Below are 18,466 nucleotides of genomic sequence, written 5' to 3'. Positions count from 1 at the left end.
CGGTTTTGTTAGTTGGGTTCTAGTCTTTATATAAATTGTAGGAAATTGTGCATTTTTAAATGTATACATTTCCCACTAAATAAAATCCCCTCAAGACATCTTGATTTCCTCTAAATTTCGGTGAAAGCCCCCAAGTTGGCATCACTGCATTACGGTTGCATGCGTTTTATAAACCCTTGGTAGTTGTTCGCCAAAGTTTGCATTTGTTTCTTTGATCATATCACAAGAACTGACAAGTTTAATAGCTTTACATTTAATTAAAATATTAACGTCAAACTCCCTTAAAAGTCGAAATTATTGGGCTTCTGTTGTCTTGCTATTAATTTAACGACGGAAAAAGTGATTTTCGTAAAATAAAATTGAAATACCTAATTTTTTATGTTGTGTAAAATTATTATTATTCATTAAAAGCGCTATAGTTAAATAGCTTATTATGTATTTATTAACTTCCGTACTAATGACATTAATAAACTCGTCTTTTTACCTTAATAACGACAAAGGCGCTTTGCCTTTTAGGCCAAATTTTAAACCAAATGTTTATACGTATTTGCTGCTACTAAAGCGATCTATATAGGCTATTTAAAGTAATAATTTCGCAATTTAAAATCCATTATAAAGACGTAAAAAAACTGTACGTCAACAGCAAATTTATTCATACAGTTGTTCATTTTAATACAGATAAATACGTTATTTAACGCCTTCCATATATATCTTAGTGAAGTTGCGGGAAACAATAGATTTGACTATAATGATTTAGTTGACAAGATATTTTTCTAGGAGGGTAGGAAATATCATTTTTATTTAATTTATAAAGCAGATGTTACCAAGTCTATATATCGGGCAATAAAAATATGATATAGACAATAAAATAACTTTCAATTTAACTTTGACTATGCAATGGACATGGAAGCCTCATCATATCGGAACAATATCCTTACTCTACCTAGCATATATATACTAGAAACATCTAAATTTGTGCATAAATATGTATGAAAGGGAAGACATAAACACCTTTACGCACTAAGACTTGCTCGTAAAAACCTACTTGTTCCACTTACAGACTAAAATTACATCAATCAGGGCCTTCTCAATAAAATATATACATATAATAAATCACCGAGTTAATTAAAATTAACTGTTAAATGATAGTTGTGTGGTAAAGCTTGCGGTTCAAAGCCTTCATAAGGTGTAGTCACATTTTCTCCGAGTATCAATATAATATCATCAGTTTTATTTCTACCCAATCACACATCTTGCTTGTGCATTGTAGAGAAACAGTCATTACTTAGAGAGTCTATTAAATGTATATGGTATATTATATATTTTACATATATTAAATAAACTGGATAGACTAGGGAATAGACGAGAATTTACTTTTAATTACAAATTTAATTAAATTAATCCTACTGCTATAATTAATTAATATAACAAAAAACAATAACGAACCTTAAAATATAGTTACAAAAATAAATATATACTCTTTAGGCAAGGTTCTGAAATAACAATAAAAAACTTACTTTTAGAACAGTGCATTTTTGTCCTATTGAACCCATATACGGAATGAACAGCTAAATGGAATCCAGCTCGGAAGTAAGATATATGATGCAACCATCGAAAAGCATATGGTGTATCTCTTAAGGCCAAACAGAATCCAAAGATTGAGAAGAGGCACGCGAGCACTGGACCGATGAAAACAGCAATCTGAAATAAAAGATAATTAATTATATTTTATGTATGATAGTATCATTTCTTTTTCGTATTTCGTTTTCCAAGTGGCATCAGTAGTGGTTCCAAGTACGGTGAAGGAAAACATCGCCAGGAAACCTGCAGCACAAACAGCCGTAGATTTAAAAAGTCAACGGCGTGTGTCAGGCACATAAGGCTGATTACCTTCTAATCTCTTCGCAAAAGCGATCACAAAACAAATATCAGACCTTTAAAAGTTGTAACACCGCTGGTTTTAAATACTATTTCAAGGCACCTAACATGCACAACCTTGATTTATAAGCTTTTTATTTAGTATTGTCTTTGGTTAACATAGCTTTTACACATTGAAAGAAAACAATTTTTTAATCGGTTTAAAGCTATTTGTAATTATTTACATAATTTTAAATTTGAATATTTCCGTGTGTGGTCACGCTGTAAAGCACGAACGAAACGAAACGAAAGCTTCAATCCGGTTAAAAAATTGTTTTCTTTCAGCTCTTTATTTATTACACAAACTGTACACAGTTTTTCTGTCCACTAAGACGTCGAACATATTTAAATTATTAATGTACAAACCAAGGCCAATGACATATAAACTATAACATTATAAACATCAAACCATTAAAATGGCACGTAAAACGTCATAAACCAATTGAAACATTGACGCTCCACAGATAGCCGATGCAAGAAACCTGTTCTTGACGAGAATTCTCTTCGAATACAGGATGTGTTCCTATATTCGAATATGAATTAAATGACGATGATGTCTTATTAGCATAATTTTTGTTATGTTTGATTTATGTAATATTTTTTTAATTTAAATTTGATGTTGTTTCTTGTTATATTAGTAAGAAGTGTAGCTGGTAGCGAGTTTATTAAATTTGGAATAATGTAGTCTAATGTTTTTTCCCATAAAAATTATTGTATTTGGGTAATATAAATTCCTTTTTTAATTTTCTACGTGTTGAATAGTGACAGTGAGTTTTAATTGTTTTGAAGTAATTTTCTGTATTTTTTATTTAATAATTCTAGCTCCTAGCTGCACTTTCTCTTGTATAGGTATAATTTTGAAAAATGCAAATAGCTTTGTGATTTTAATTTTATAGGAGCAATTGTTTTTAAATACGTATGTGTATTGCAAATATTGGATTTAGAATGGATTCGGCTAGTGCTTTGTATAATAGTAGCAGAGTTTTAAGAGTTATTATATAGTTTAAGTATATTCATTGTAAATTTGTATTATATTATATATGGAGTTTGGTAAATAAAATTGAAGGCGCTCGTTACCAAATCGCTTGTGAGCATTGCTGACTTTTAAGAAGGTGTTAATGTATAAATTGGATTACTTTTATAATTACGGTTAATTGATTAAGTCATAGATTGGCAAATAAAGTCATATATTCTTTTTATTAAATATATATACATATAACAAGTCTAGCCATAACTAATGTTACATAAAAACTTTTCCTTTTTAAACTTTTTAATTAATTTAAATTTGAAATAACGTAATTATTAAAAATTTATTTTATTTGAACACGTATTATATTTAAATTTATTGCGCCATTTCACATATTTGCACATCACATCGTGTTCATTAACAAATTACAATATGGAATGGGGTGCAAAAAAATAGGATTGCAGTGATCGCCTTACACAAAGTCGGCAAAGCAGTCGGTCATATTCCAGACACTTCAAAAGTTTGGTATCAGCCGTATGTTCGTATATCGTACTATAAACAGATACGACTACACTTCGTCTGTCGAAGACTAGAAAAGATCGGCTGCCGCGTGCTGTTAGGGCTACAAAGGCTGTTAATGCTGTTAAAGAGCTGCTTAAGTGTTCGGAAAGGTACAACGTGATCGTCATCCTCCGTCAGTAATGGTTTTGGTGGGGCGTGTCTTATAAGTGAAAACTTCGGCCAAAGTGTATCAAGATACAGTTTTGGATCATGTTGTGAATTCTCTCAGCAATACGCTTTTTGAAAGTATACCATGAACTTGCCAGCAAGATTCTGCACCTGGTCATTTTGCACAAGGCACAAACTACCCAAGACTGGCTTGACACCAACGTTTTGGACTTTATAAGCTGAAGACTGGCCCTCATCTAGTCCAGACCCCAACCTTTATGCCCATTGAATTCAAATAATGGCCAGTTTTAGAGGACATGGCCTGCTCTAAACGACATGGTTACATTGAGTCTCTTAAAAAATCTTTGGAGCAAGCAGTGACGAATTTTCCTTCTTATATAGCTATCGCAATAGGTAAAGTAATGATAATTTTTTGCATGAAAACCCTGAAAGACGCTCGGTGCGCGAGTTACAAGTTGAAATTGTATAATTGTGTTAAAGGCGCCAACACATACGAAGTGTATATAAAATAGTAGCAAGACTGTCAAACATATATTTAAATAATTGGAAAAGACAAATTGCCGACACATGGTACAAGGCGTTTTAATTTGAGCTTTTTTATAAACGCAAATATTATTTGTTTAGACTATTGCAATAAAGAAAATACTAAAGTTTTAACCCCTAAACACTTAATAAGGGACGGGGTCAATTCAAATTAAAAAAAAGCATACCTTGGTTGGTGTCGTCGATCCAATGAAATAACCCCAGGCCTGGGCACAAAGTGATGTCGCAACTACAGTAGCCAGGAAGAGAGTAGCTCGATTTGGCTCTAAAGGATTGTCAGTCAACCAATACGATAGTACCACGTAGGACACACATGATATCATCTGAAAATTAAATAAATGAATAAGTAGTGTTAACATATCAATCGAATAGGTCACGTGTAAATATATTTAAGAATAAAGATTTTTTTTAAAGTCTTAAGTTATCAGATTGGCAAAAGATATTAGTCATGAAATTGACTTAAACAATCATTATAGTACATCTTAATATATAAAACAAAGACACACATGATATCATCTGAAAATTAAATAAATGAATAAGTAGTGTTAACATATCAATCGAATAGGTCACGTGTAAATATATTTAAGAATAAAGATTTTTTTTAAAGTCTTAAGTTATCAGATTGGCAAAAGATATTAGTCATGAAATTGACTTAAACAATCATTATAGTACATCTTAATATATAAAACAAAGTCTGGTTTTGTCGTAAGCTTATAACTCGAGAACAAACGTGAAAAATGAAATTAAAGAAAAAAACAAATACATAATGTTCAAGCGTTTCGCAACTGTCAAATATTTAATGTCCCTCAAATTACAGAATTATTATAAGTATTTAAATAAAGGTTTCGAATCAACAAAATATATCAACATTATTCGGATATTGGCGTAGTTTTTTTTTTAAATGTAGATGGGGTTGGATGTCAAATATTCATGCGTGCGTTCAGAAATTTATTATCACTAAGCAAAATATATATTATACTCATATCAATCATAAATTAAATTCAGTTAATCTGTACCACGATATTCATTAACTGTTGTCCGCTTGTTATTGTTATTATATTAAGAAAATAATAATCCAAATAAAATCAAATTGAAACTAGCTGTAATAAATACATCACGAATCTTGTTTATTACTGCAAGGGATTAGATAATAATTCAAAGTGCGACACGCACACACGATAGATCTTGTAATTTATTCCCTCTTCTCCGACTTCGACGAATTATTGTATTGTATATTCTCTGTAGTCTATGCAGTTGGTCACGCACGTCATTAATATACTTAAAATACTTTAATTAAAGCGCCTGCAATAGTTTTATGAGATTTGTACGCCGCGTTCAACTTAACATTAAATTTATATATAGAAATAATATTAATTTAGTAATATAGTAAAATACATTATTTATTTAAGTTATTAATTGTGGACTAAGCCTAGAGCAGTGTTGGTCTAGTGGCTTCAGCGTGCGACTCTCATCCCTGAGGTCGTAGGTCCGATCCCCGGCTGTGCACCAATGGATTTTCTTACTATGTGCGCATTTAACATAGGCTCGAACGGTGAAGGAAAACATCGCGAGGAAACCGGCTTGCCTTAGACCCAAAAAGTCGACGGTGTGTGTCAGGCACAGAAGGCTGATCACCTACTTGCCTATTCAATTCACAAACGATCATGAAACAGATACAGAAATCTGAGGGCCTGACCTAAAAAAGGTTGTAGCGCCATTGATTATTATTATTATTCATTGTGGCCTAAAGACGAGTTTAAGTACTAAATATATAGGAATTTTATATGTACCTGAAATGGTAACTCCACAGCAAGTATTGAAAATATGTATGGACCTAAGCTGTACCATCGATTGAAGTATTCTCCTTTTAGTATCGCCATCTCGAGGGGAACTGAAGGTAAGGGGTAGTAGGTAAAAAAATAACTATCTGTATGGTGCAAAATAAAAGGAAAAAACTGAGAATTTTCGAATCTCCGTATCAAATATTCCAATAATTTTACACCGGCTGGTACACTTTACACTGCAGTACAGCTTTGCCAAGAGTTATAAATAACATTTGTATGGCGTTTTTCTAAGTATCTTACGCTAGAGTTAACGTAAATATTACATTAAATATATTTCAGATTTTTCCTTTAATTATTGAATATTTTTCGTATATAATAAAAATTTGTTCATTCGATTTTATCCAATGATAGGAACGGTAATCATATATAGTATATCTATCTAATACCTATTAATAAAGTCCTTTGAACCATAAAATAATTCATTATCAACCTATTGAACACATCGTAATTATATATGTTCACACATAATTGTGTAATAAAAGTCGTATAATAAATCTTCTTTTAATTGATAACCGGTAAACGCAAGTAGATCGACCGTATCGATCTTGATGTTGTATGATATATTTATTATCATAGTTCATCAAGATTATATATATTTACGGAACAGGGGGCAAACGGGCGGAAGGCTCACATGATGTTAAGTGATAGTGTCGATAGACAATCTCAATGCCAGAGGGCTCGTGACTGCGTTGGCTTTTTAATATATTATATTATAGTTTATTCTAATATGCTTTTATTTCGTACTATGAACTTCGACTTTCAAAAGTGATAAACCTTTTTTTAATCAGAACAAGGCCTCCTGGTAGTTTTGGGAACGGATGGCGTAGTTTTGCTCTTTCGCGAATTTTGTAAACGTTTTTGACATGCGCTAAGACGCAACTAATCTGAATAAAAGTGTTTTTTTTTAATAATACGTAAATAATATTTTATTTGAAGGTTACACAAATGGGTAAGATAATGTTAGCAAGGAAATAACATTTATTGATGTCAGGGTAAGGATCTAAGTCAATTAATCGTCGTTAGATAATATGAAAAGACTCGATAACCCGCTAAACTTGTTATCGCCAAAATACATTAAAAAAAACACTAACTAATACTGTAACTTGCAAATAAATTTATAGATTGATTAATTGTATATACTAATAAAAATACTTGAGACAAGACCACATACTACATTTGTCAGAACTTTAGGGAAATCATTGTAATCATTTAGTTATTATTATAACAGAAATAGATTTACAATGAATATTTCTGCATATTTAGTTGTCATGAGCCCAAATAATACGTAAAGAAAAATGGAATTATGATTTTAAAAGTGGGACCGCTAAGTGTAATATATTTAGTACGAATCTTTCTATATGCTTTAACAATAAACATATCATATTGGTAACTAAATTTATACTTATGAACGTCAGTTAAATAATGCTTCTAAATTAACATTTGCTGCCAGTTCTTAAATCAATTGCGTAGCATAAACGAGAAGAACAGGCAATACACTTCCGTTACTCTTTTCTTCCATCAATCTAGTTCTAGTACATATATAGGATTCGTTATTATTTATTTTTGTAAAACGAAAGTATCGCGCAAGAAAATAAAAAAAAACACTAAAACGATGAATCACAACTTTCACTTACATGAAAGTGTCACAGACATTTTCCCAGTGTAAACGACGAGCAACATCGACCCGTACAAATATACATAATTTCCTAAGACACTGCTTGCTTCGCTTCCAACTCCAAGGTAGAGGTATCCGAATATTAGCGCTATCACTACGTGTGCTGCCACGCGGTACATAAACAGAGACTGAAAATAAATAATAATCATTATACTTGTACATAAATACTGAGGGCTCTTTATTTAGGAATCAAATTTTAAATATTAACCTTTATCTTAAAAAATATTACGTATTTTTGTATTGTTACTTTGAGGTCATTGGACTCTATGAAGTAGTTAAAGAGATCATTTCTAAAAGTTATTTTGACATCTGTTTATTGACTTGACATTGAAGCGTTTTTTTTCAAACTTTGACTGACGAATTAAAATATGTATGTTTGAATATTTATTATTAACACTTCTCTACATTATAATATAAAAAAAAACATAATTAAATCAAAAGGAGGGCAACTGGCGGCTTTATCGCTTTCGAGCGATCCCTTCCAGGCAACCACTGTGAGTAAAGAAAATAAAAATAAAAATGTATTAAATTACATAAGATAGGCAAGAAGTGCAAAAATACATATTATACACAGTTATTAAGACAAAACTACACAGGAACAAAAACATCAAACTAAACTAAAAAGATGATACATTAAAAATAAGAAAGTAAAAATATTTATGAATATTATACAATAATTGTATTTATTGTTATCAATTAATATTAAATATATTGCCATTTAGTTCCAAACATGGCCACGGAACGCTACTCAATCTTTGGAACCAAAAATGTCGTTACAATAGAAAACACGATAATGTTAACTGATCTAATTTATCTAACGTATATTTCAATCATAATATAGCTTATATAACAAAGCCTATTAACATATTGGGCTAGGTAAGGGTTCTTATATAAAACTTTATGTAAGTGATTTCATTTAACCGGGACATGAATACAGGAAACATTATTAAGGGTAATTACATAACTTATCCAGTACTTACATAATTTCTCGTAGTCATTAAATAATTCCTATATAATAAGATCCATGTTTGTCTAAATGGACCTGATGGCCTGTACATGTTTTTGGAACAGTTTTGCTGGTATTTGGCGTTGCCCTTCAGAGATTTCTCTTTACTTTTCTTTGTATCTAAAGCTGCAAACAAATACATATTAAATTGTAATTTTGCAAAACGTATAAGTCTGTATGCTATACATGTAATCAAATTAACTGTTTCGCTCCAAGAAAGAGGACAATATATATAATTTATATTCTATGTACCATTATGACCGTTCCTGTATACATATGAGAGGTCTTATCTAAAAGTTTTTCATAGAAATTAAGTACTCCGGAATACATAACCTTATTACATACATTTTGTTAATGTTACTATAATTATAATAATTAATCGTATTTATGTGCAGTGTTGGCCTAGTGGCTTCAGCGTGCAACTCTTATCCCTGAGGTCGTAGGTTCGATCCCCGGCCGTGTACCAATGGACTTTCTTTCTATGTGCGCATTTAACATTCGCTCGAACGGTGAAGAAAAACATCGTAAGGAAACCGGCTTGCCTTACACTTGCCAAAACGTCGACGGCATGTGTCAGGTACAGAAGGCTGGTCACCTACTTGCCTATTAGATTAACAAATGATCATGAAACAGATACAGAAATCTGAGGCCCAGACCTAAAAGTATTTATTAAGTGAGGGCTCCTCGATAATTCATCGGCTCTACGTCTGTTTTAATAGTCACCATTACCACGCAACTGATTATTTTAGTGGTTTCTAAACGAGAAGGCCTTGAATACACCATATACGTGAGCAAGAGAGCTTTGAAGGATTATAATTATTCATCGATTGAGCGGAACCTGCATCGTGTCACGTATCCGTTTTTAAGACTAATAAATGAGCTTAAAAAATCTCAAGCGGAGATTTATGGTACAACGTGTTTACTAAGGCATTCAATTTCGTAACGCGTTGTATTTCAAGGCGTTTTCAACCAGTAAGTTACGAAAGTTTAGTGTTATGAAAGATTAGGATTTTCTGCTTCGCAAGTTATGAAAATATTAGTTTTTCTAGTAATATTGGAAAATACATAAATCGACAACAATACAAGTCTTCCATCTTTTGTTTTCTTTGGAGATTATACCGTGGGATTCATGTGGACAAGACTCAAAGATTTAAGTTGGCGATTGGAATAGGAAACCCCAGGGCTTGTGCTTTCTTAAAATTTTTAAAGTGTCCTTTTTATACATTTTTAATTATTATTGTGTAGATTGTAAATAATTAATTATTAGTTTTATAAACTGTTTATCTAAATAAAAAATAAATGAGAATGATTTTCAATATTACTTTCCTTATAAATCTGGAAGTTTAAGTTAATTGTAGAATAAGGCAAGGAAATGATAAATCAACATATGTTTTGAAACATAAATCTGTAAACCTTAACGCATTAGATAACTATGAATTGAAATAGCAATCGAACAAGCAATAAGATCCATGACATATTACCGACATTTCTAGTATCGGATATCCTCGAAAACTGGATAATTCAGGGAAATAGGCAACCTTTAAAGGATTGATTCAAGCGATAGTTACTAATTCTAACTAGAACTACATATGGATATAATCTCAAACAAATAAGTAATTAGTGATGTATATATATATATGTTATTCAATTAATTAGATGTTTCAAATCGTGATCAGGGAAAGTCTTTTACATCAAGTTGCCGTAAATCTATTTAAATTCAATAAATATCACTATCAAAACTTTCAATACTACTGTAAAAACGTAATAAATTCGGATTAATCAGAGCAAAGACGACTTTATTATATTTAGACTAATAGAGACTTACACATTTTATAAGACAATGAGCTGTTTTATAAATTATTAAAACTGTTTATTAACTTACTTATAGGGGTATGTATTGTAGATATCACTGGTATTTCGACACTTTGCGTGGCTGTCAGTTCCGGCTTAAATCTCTCCATTGTCTTGGCAGCTTTCTCGAGGTCAACGTCATATTCGCCGGACGCCAATTCCATTACTATAAATAAAAAAAACAAATAAACACACTTATACTTCCATGTTAATGGAGAGTATACCATAATAAAAGTCATGTTATGATATGGTCACGATGGCTATAAAACACTATTTATTACGCCTCTATGTTTTAGTTGGTAAAAAATCGACGGTTGGTGAAAAAATAAAAACTTACAGCTGGGAACACAAAAACATAATAATTAAAAAAAATGGTACACTCTTTATAAGGCAAACATGGCATGGTTTAAATATAGACTATTGCTAACTAACAGAATACTTAGAAATAAATGTGATCTAAAAAAAAAGGTATAAATAATAAGTTATTGCAAACTTTTGGAAAAGATAGCTCTGTGAAACTGTGAGTAAAAAAAAAGACACAGATAAAGCTTCGCACATTTAGATGGAGAAGGATATTCATGTACATAAACAGGATACATATAATGTAGAAGTGTATTTGTTCTTATTGCCAGTAATATTAATATATATTTTTTATCAAAGATTAAATTTATTGTTCAAGGAGTTAAATATGTTTAATGTACTTCTAATAGTTGCAATTAAAGATAAAGCTTAAATTTATTTCTGATTATATATTAATGTGACATTGTTAAGAACCAAAGAAATCTATTTATTATAAACAATTTTTACCTCGCCTTGAAATTTTCCTTGAATTTATAATACTTGTCGTAGCAACAATAGATAATTTATTAATATATTTCTGTTACAAGTGTTAACTCACATCCGGAACCTTGATGGCCTTAGACCCATGGAAATACACAAATACTTTTCATTTATCAACATACAGTTTATTAGAAGTTTTGTAAAGCTTCTTCTTAATCGACTTCAAAATTCTAATCCACTTGTCTAATAACATTAGAACAGCGATGAGATAAGTGCAAAAATGCAATAAAATAGCTATAATATTACTTTTGGAAAAAGAATATCCAGCCGTCACACTCGAATTAATTAAACATAACACTGTTATTTGAGTACGTATATTTGTTTGTCTTGCTTTACAAAGAATCATACCATTTTTCGGTTACAAAGGTCACAATGTAAAATAAAGAACATCTAAATAGATATCCAACGTTTCCCTATATGTATAGACGAGACCAGTATTCCTAGAGGCAGAGGAGGTTAAAATCAACCTTAAGGTTGGACGTTCGAAGCCCATGTATGAGCTTATGACATCCTTATAAGACTCGTACGGTATCGACTTCGACTAATACTAAAAAATATTACTGAAACCGCTATGATCTATTGGTATACGGGTCATTATACTAATATTTAGATTGCAGACGAGGACGAATCAAATCATATTTTTTTAACAGTCGCTACTTCGCAAGTAATACATTTATTACTTGCGAAGTAAATTCATTAATTTAGAACGGACTTTGAAGCGAAATCTTATGCGGAAACCGTAAATACTGAATCATATTACAGGGAAAATATATCGTTACTCACGTCTCATACAAAACCAATATTTAATTATATAAATATTATTTCACAGTTTACGTTATCTTATACGAGGGTAAAATGTCTCCTCGGTATTTTGAGCAACACGTATTACGCAATACGTATTATAAACTTTACTGAATTTATGTTTAAGTTGTAAATAAAACGCGCCTTTCGGCGCGTATTTTAAAATAATAAAAAAAATTAACAGCAAATTAAGTCAAAAATATGACTGACTAGGGTTTAGTCCCGGTGGATACTTATATGGATTAGTTAGACTACATACCATACCACATGTTTCTTTTTTGTGGACATGGATGTCTTCTATAAAATTTTAGTACATCACTTTGCCCTAGTGTTAATAGTTTACGCAGCCTTAACGACATTTTATGACAACTTGGGTGATATTCTCAAATGTATGACATCATAAAGATACCCAACTTTTACGAAAATAATATGTAGACTATGTTCATCAGATATAATGTAGGATTCTAATGGTGAAATATTTTTGCAAAAATGTTTTTCCAGTAGCTTAGTTTAACGCACACCATCAAATTTTTCCTCTTTATAATGTAGATATGTGTAGATACGAGTAGTTCCATAGACCGTTAGGTTTACTTGAAACTGGCATATAGTAAAACTCTTTTTTGTTTACCAGTTTTTTTTCCAGGGATAACATTTCTCCTCAAATAATAAAAATATAGGGGAAAAACACAATTTTGTTGCATCGACTCATAGATCCATCAAACAATATGACCATTAAAACATCATGGTTGAAAAATACTAATTAAACTTACGAAAATCAGAGGGATTGTGGTAAGGTGGGCATCGTAGATCAGCAGATTCCAGCGCTGGTATCAGATTTGACCTTGATCCCGAATAAAACGTCTTCCCAGCAGAGAGCATGTAGACTGTGTCAATTTTCTCGAAGATCAGCGCTGAAGGCTGGTGGATGGTTGCTACCACGGTTCTCCCTCCACGCGCTAAGCCACTTAGCAATGTGATCAACGAAGCTGACGCTGCAGAGTCTAATCCCCTGAAAAAAAATAATCTATTAATATTTTTTCCTATCACATTTCATAATACCCTAAATTTCTATTATCTTTTTCACAGACGTGGACTAAGCATATACCGGGTTTGTTTAAATAGTTACCATTCGTTTCACACGTAACAACGGATTATTTATATCAAATGCAACTTTGTAATATAAAACTTATTAAATATAAAACATATAAGAAATACTTTGTGCCGTGAAATAAATAAAATTGTGTATAGCTGAAAATTACTGGTTCTGATTAGTTGTGCAGTATCTTCTTCGTTTAAGATATTTATCTACTTTACAAGAGTTATTTGCTAATAATTATAAACTTTTAGTTAATGTATAAAACAATGTTTTCATGATTTGTTTTGATAACTTGTTAAAATAAAACTTATTTAAAGAATACATTCCCATTTCGATTACATTCCATTACAATTACAAATACGTTTATCCTAACACGAATTGCTGTGTCAGTGTTTCGGGTTGGACTGCGGTACGCAATGGAGAGCTGGAGCGCTGAGGCGCGCCGGCTCGTAATAGCAATTAGTTATGTAAAACATTAAATTAATGTAATTTTATCATTTTTTCTGAAATAGATTACTTGGCTTGCGATAAAATAAATCGTGTAAATTTCATAATCATGTTCTATATACATTTTCGTCAAAAATTTGATTTTTTTTCTATCGAGCGAATTTATTTAAATCGTGTATCGATCTTCCAAAATGGATACATAAACTAATCAACTCCACCATATATTTTTTCCATTCGCCATTCTTCAAGAAACGATGCCAAAAAATGAAAAGAAATAATGTACTTTTTGAAGTTTGGCGTGAAAGATATGAAATTGGCGTTTTGTATGGGAGGAACAAAACGTCGAATATTTTTAAATATAATTAATCAAAGTATGAACCATTGTTTTCTATGCACTTTTGCCATCTCATAGGTAGTTCATTGATCCCTTTATTAAAAAAACCAGTCGGACGGGAATCAATAAATCTGTGAAGGTGATTTGGACTGCCTCATCAGAGTTTAATTTTTTCCCTTTCAAGAAGTTGTCCAAATTTCGAAAAAAATGTTAATCTGTTGGAGCAAGGTCCGGGGAGTACGGAGGATGTCTTAGACATTCCAATTGAAGCTCTTCTAATTTGGTAGCCGTCTGTTGTGCAGTGTGTGGTCTAGCGTTGTCGTGAAGTAGCAGTGGCGTGGAGCGATTGACCAGCCTAGGTTGTTTAGCCGCTAGCTTTTCCATCATGGTTTGCAATTGCTCACAATAGACATCAGCCGTAATAGTCTGGCCAGATTTGAGAAGACTGCAATGAACAATACCGGCACTAGTCCACCAAACGCTTACAAGTAACTTCTTTGGGGTTGATTTTCGCTTGGGGCAGGATTTGGCTGGCCAGGATCCAACCATTGCGCTAAGCGCTTCCGATTATCGTAAAGAATCCATTTTTCGTCACAGGTAATGATTCGGTTTAAAATACCTTCATTATTGTGCCAGTTCAGTAATGTAACGCAGCAGTCGACGCGCGTTTGCCGGTTTGCTTCAGTCAATTCGTGAGGTACCCACCTTTTAAGCTTTTTAATCTTCCCAATTTGCTTCAAGTGAATTAAAACAGTTTTATCACTAACACCGCAGCCTGCAGCTAACTCGGACGTGGTTTGCGATGGATCCGCTTCCACAATAGCATTCAATTCTTCATTATCAACTTGGGTCTCAGGCCGTCCACGGGGCTTGTTTTGCAGGTCGAAATTTCCAGAACGAAAACGTTGGAACCAAAAACGAACTGTGTTTTCTTTTGCAACATGACCGCCATACACATCGTTCACCCTTCGAGTCGTTTCTGCAGCACTAGTGCCACGGCGGAACTCGTACTCGTAAATAATGCGATACTTTAAGTTTTCCATTTTGTAAAATGAGTGACGCAAACGGAAAAAAACAAAAGAAAAAAACAAATGAGTGACGGTCATCGAAGCACAAATACATGAGTAAATAGCTGTACAAATTTGAATTTGAAATTCCTTACCAAAGAAGAGAACATCGTGATGAAAATGGCCAGTACCAAATACGCCAATTTCATATGTCAGGACCTAATACTTGATTGATCCTGGTCATGTAATAGATTTAAAAAAAAATTGAAGCAGCGATTCAGCGCAATATTATAAAATCAACAAAGGTACTTGAATTTAAAATGATAAATAATGTTATTAATCATAATGCTATTGAGATTATGCGAATTTCAATTGTTATGAATAAAAAGAAATGACTTTTAAACAAAGTTTTAATTAATCACCTGCGTTTCTATAGATATTAGAAAACATCTACAAAATCCTTGCAAAATAAATAATGATTATACTTAATAAGTAAATAGCGAGTTATCCTGTCAGCAATCATATTTATAATCTCATTAAAATGTATGAACCGCAAGCTTCTATAATGCAAGAATTGTGTGCTACCCTCACGACTAAGAAACCTTGACTTTGAGGATACATAATTATTCGTCAAATATATGTTATTCTCAATAGATGATTTAACATCAGATAGAATAATCGAAACAAAACATATTTTGTGGTAAAATTGCAATATCTCAACGATGCATAAAAACGCGGACAATTGATAATATAATTAATGTTTATGTGTGGTATTAATCGTTGTGAATTTTTAAATGTTAGTCATTGTGTATTTTTAGAATTTCCTCCTTATCACTTAACATACTGATAATTACTGAACGAAATGTGTTACTAATTTTCTGTTTTGTGGTCAATCATTAAAAAAAAATCAAATTTATGTAATTTTCATTAGAAATGAAATAAGTCGAATTATGATATCTAAGTTAAAATTCCTACATTCTTTCTCATCCATATACGAATGAATTGAATTCACTCCGGAGTAAACTTTAATCTATTTTATGGGTTTTTGGAGGTGCTCAATATGTATGGATTTCTAATTTGACATTTTCTAGTTGTCTTTGGCTTCTTATAGTTTTTAAATGAACTAGGAAAAATAGAAATAAAATAGTAGGAAGGCTATAGAATTTACTTCCGACTGGTTTCTTCTCTATCTTCCTTTAAATCTCTATTGTACAATTATGTTACGATATGGCCTGTCCATAATTTAGTAATGATTCACGTGTCCTTTTCTATTATGTCTATGTATGTATATTGTCTATGTTTGTTGTGTTATTTTCTTTCCGTTTAAGTATATGGTATGTAGTTTGCAGTTATTGCGCTCACCAAATTTATTTATTTTCTCTTACCGAGGTTTCCTGCCCGCTACGCTCCTTATTATTTAATTACGCATTAATTATTTAAAGGACTTGTCAAATAAAAAATATACTTACGTAGTAGGTTCGTCGAGGAATAATAATGATGGATCTGACAATAATTCTAAAGCAACGGCAAGTCTGCGCTTCTGACCTCCGGAGAGATCGCGACATACTGTCTGTGTCGTCGCACTGAGGCCTAGCAACGAAAGGACCTCGTACACCTGTAAAAGGAATGATATATAATTCTAGTAGGCATATACGTAGTTCCGTGCGGGTCGGGCAGAATTTTTTCCGTTTAATTCTTAGGATAGATATAAACATATAGGTTATTGGTCTGTGCCTTATCGCTTTACACTGTATTTTTAATACAAACAATTAGTGATTTAGAGGAATAAATACAAATGTAATTCATATTTCTATAGATCTACATACATATTACTATTATTACCTAGCTTTCTTACTAACTACTTCCTGACGTGAGACTTATATTAAATTATCGTGATTTATGTGTCTTATTTTTAATGTATCATCTTTTTAGTTTAGTTTGTTTTTTTTTGTTTCCTGTTTAGTTTTGTTTAATAACTGTGTATAACATGTATTTTTGCAATTCTTGCCTATCTTATGTAATTTAATACTTTTTTCTTTACTCACAGTGGTTGCCTGGAAGAGATCGCTCAAAAGAGATAAGGCCGCCAGTTGCCCTCCTTTTGATTTAATTATGTTAATTTTTTTATATTGTAATGTAACGAAGTGTTAATAAATAAATATTAATGAAATACAATATATATAGATGTTATCTGTCAATTTCTTGTCTCGCGCTGGCCACGATGCTGTAAGACACTCGGAACGCCCAGTTATATAAGTAATACAATTATTTCGCATTGAAATTCGTTGAATATGCATGCATACACACACATAGAAGATATGTAAAAAAAACTCTACTATAGAAGTATTATAGTTTACTCCGGAATTGATTAAATTCATTCTTATATGGACGAGAAAGAATGTAGGAATTTAATCTTAAAGATCATAATTAATAAAATGCATTATAGAAGTGTAAGTACGAGTGTATGAAGCGGGTTACGAGTAAGATATACGTGGATGGTGAGCTCGGATCGGGTAGAACTTGGACCAAATCCAGAACATATTAGAGAACAAAAGTCGGGTATTACATAACCTATAAATGTATGGTGAATGTCATTGGTACGTCATGAGCATAGTAAGAGGAGATCCGCGGTCTCTCTCTACCCCATCCGGAAAAAGTGGTGAATGTATAGACTATATCAATGTGTAAACTCTATGTTGTACATAAGACAAACTTTATGGGTAATATACTAAATATGTTAGTGCGTTTATTACTTAACACTAATGAAAAATAACTTTTAACAGAGTGGTTCTTAAAATTTTTATTTCAACATACCAGATAGTATATACACACAAAAGATGCAAGAAATTAAAAAAAATTTAAAACGACAATATAGCTGTGTAAACGTTTTACATAACGTAATATTGATGTCTGACAACTTTCACAGTATTTTGTTTATATTTAACTTACTTTCTCTTTCCGCTCGTGTGATGAGAAGTCGGCCAGTTTAAGAGCCGCTGCAAGAGACATGGATTCGTATACAGTTAGATGTAACCGGAGGTCGTCTTGCTGGCGAATGTATCGCGCGCCGCCTCTGCCAGCTGATTTCGATGCGCACGAGCTTGTTCCGTTCACTATGATCTCGCCGTGTGCGCCTTGAGTTCTGTTTGAAAGTTCGCATTGAAGATCAAAAACATTATTGTAGTAAGAATACGATGATGGATGAGTGGGCACGCTAAAAAGCAGGTGGACTGATGATAGTTAGAAATCACCCACACACCATATCTACAGCCTACTAAAATATTACTACTAACATTAAGCTATAAGTAAATACTGACAAAATTTGAAATGGAAATAAAAAAAGGCTTTATTATTATTCATTTGAATTCCCTCTAAAAATACATTGTCTGTCGTGCTTTAGTTAAATTTGATATCAAAGCCAACATTATTTTCTGATCGCTCATAGAAT

General features: G+C 32.1%; 1 protein-coding gene across 2 annotated transcripts in view; it reads right to left on the bottom strand.

Annotated features, from left to right (window-relative positions):
• Nucleotides 1-18,466, bottom strand: part of LOC123717516 (ATP-binding cassette sub-family G member 1) — a 39,064-nt gene that overhangs the window by 1,683 nt on the left and 18,915 nt on the right. For both annotated transcript variants that reach the window (XM_045673549.1, XM_045673548.1), the window contains 9 exons: nucleotides 17,968-18,160; nucleotides 16,488-16,633; nucleotides 12,905-13,143; nucleotides 10,525-10,659; nucleotides 8,617-8,768; nucleotides 7,596-7,764; nucleotides 5,908-6,008; nucleotides 4,285-4,440; nucleotides 1,518-1,701 (listed from right to left, as the gene is read on the bottom strand). In XM_045673549.1, the coding sequence (XP_045529505.1) occupies nucleotides 1,518-1,701; nucleotides 4,285-4,440; nucleotides 5,908-6,008; nucleotides 7,596-7,764; nucleotides 8,617-8,768; nucleotides 10,525-10,659; nucleotides 12,905-13,143; nucleotides 16,488-16,633; nucleotides 17,968-18,160 (1,475 nt within the window). The remainder of the gene's footprint in view (nucleotides 1-1,517; nucleotides 1,702-4,284; nucleotides 4,441-5,907; nucleotides 6,009-7,595; nucleotides 7,765-8,616; nucleotides 8,769-10,524; nucleotides 10,660-12,904; nucleotides 13,144-16,487; nucleotides 16,634-17,967; nucleotides 18,161-18,466) is intronic.

This window comes from Pieris brassicae, chromosome 12 (genome assembly GCF_905147105.1).
Source record: "Pieris brassicae chromosome 12, ilPieBrab1.1, whole genome shotgun sequence".
In the NCBI taxonomy this organism is placed as follows: Eukaryota; Metazoa; Arthropoda; class Insecta; order Lepidoptera; family Pieridae; genus Pieris; species Pieris brassicae.
This window is presented reverse-complemented; position numbering and strand designations above follow the sequence as displayed.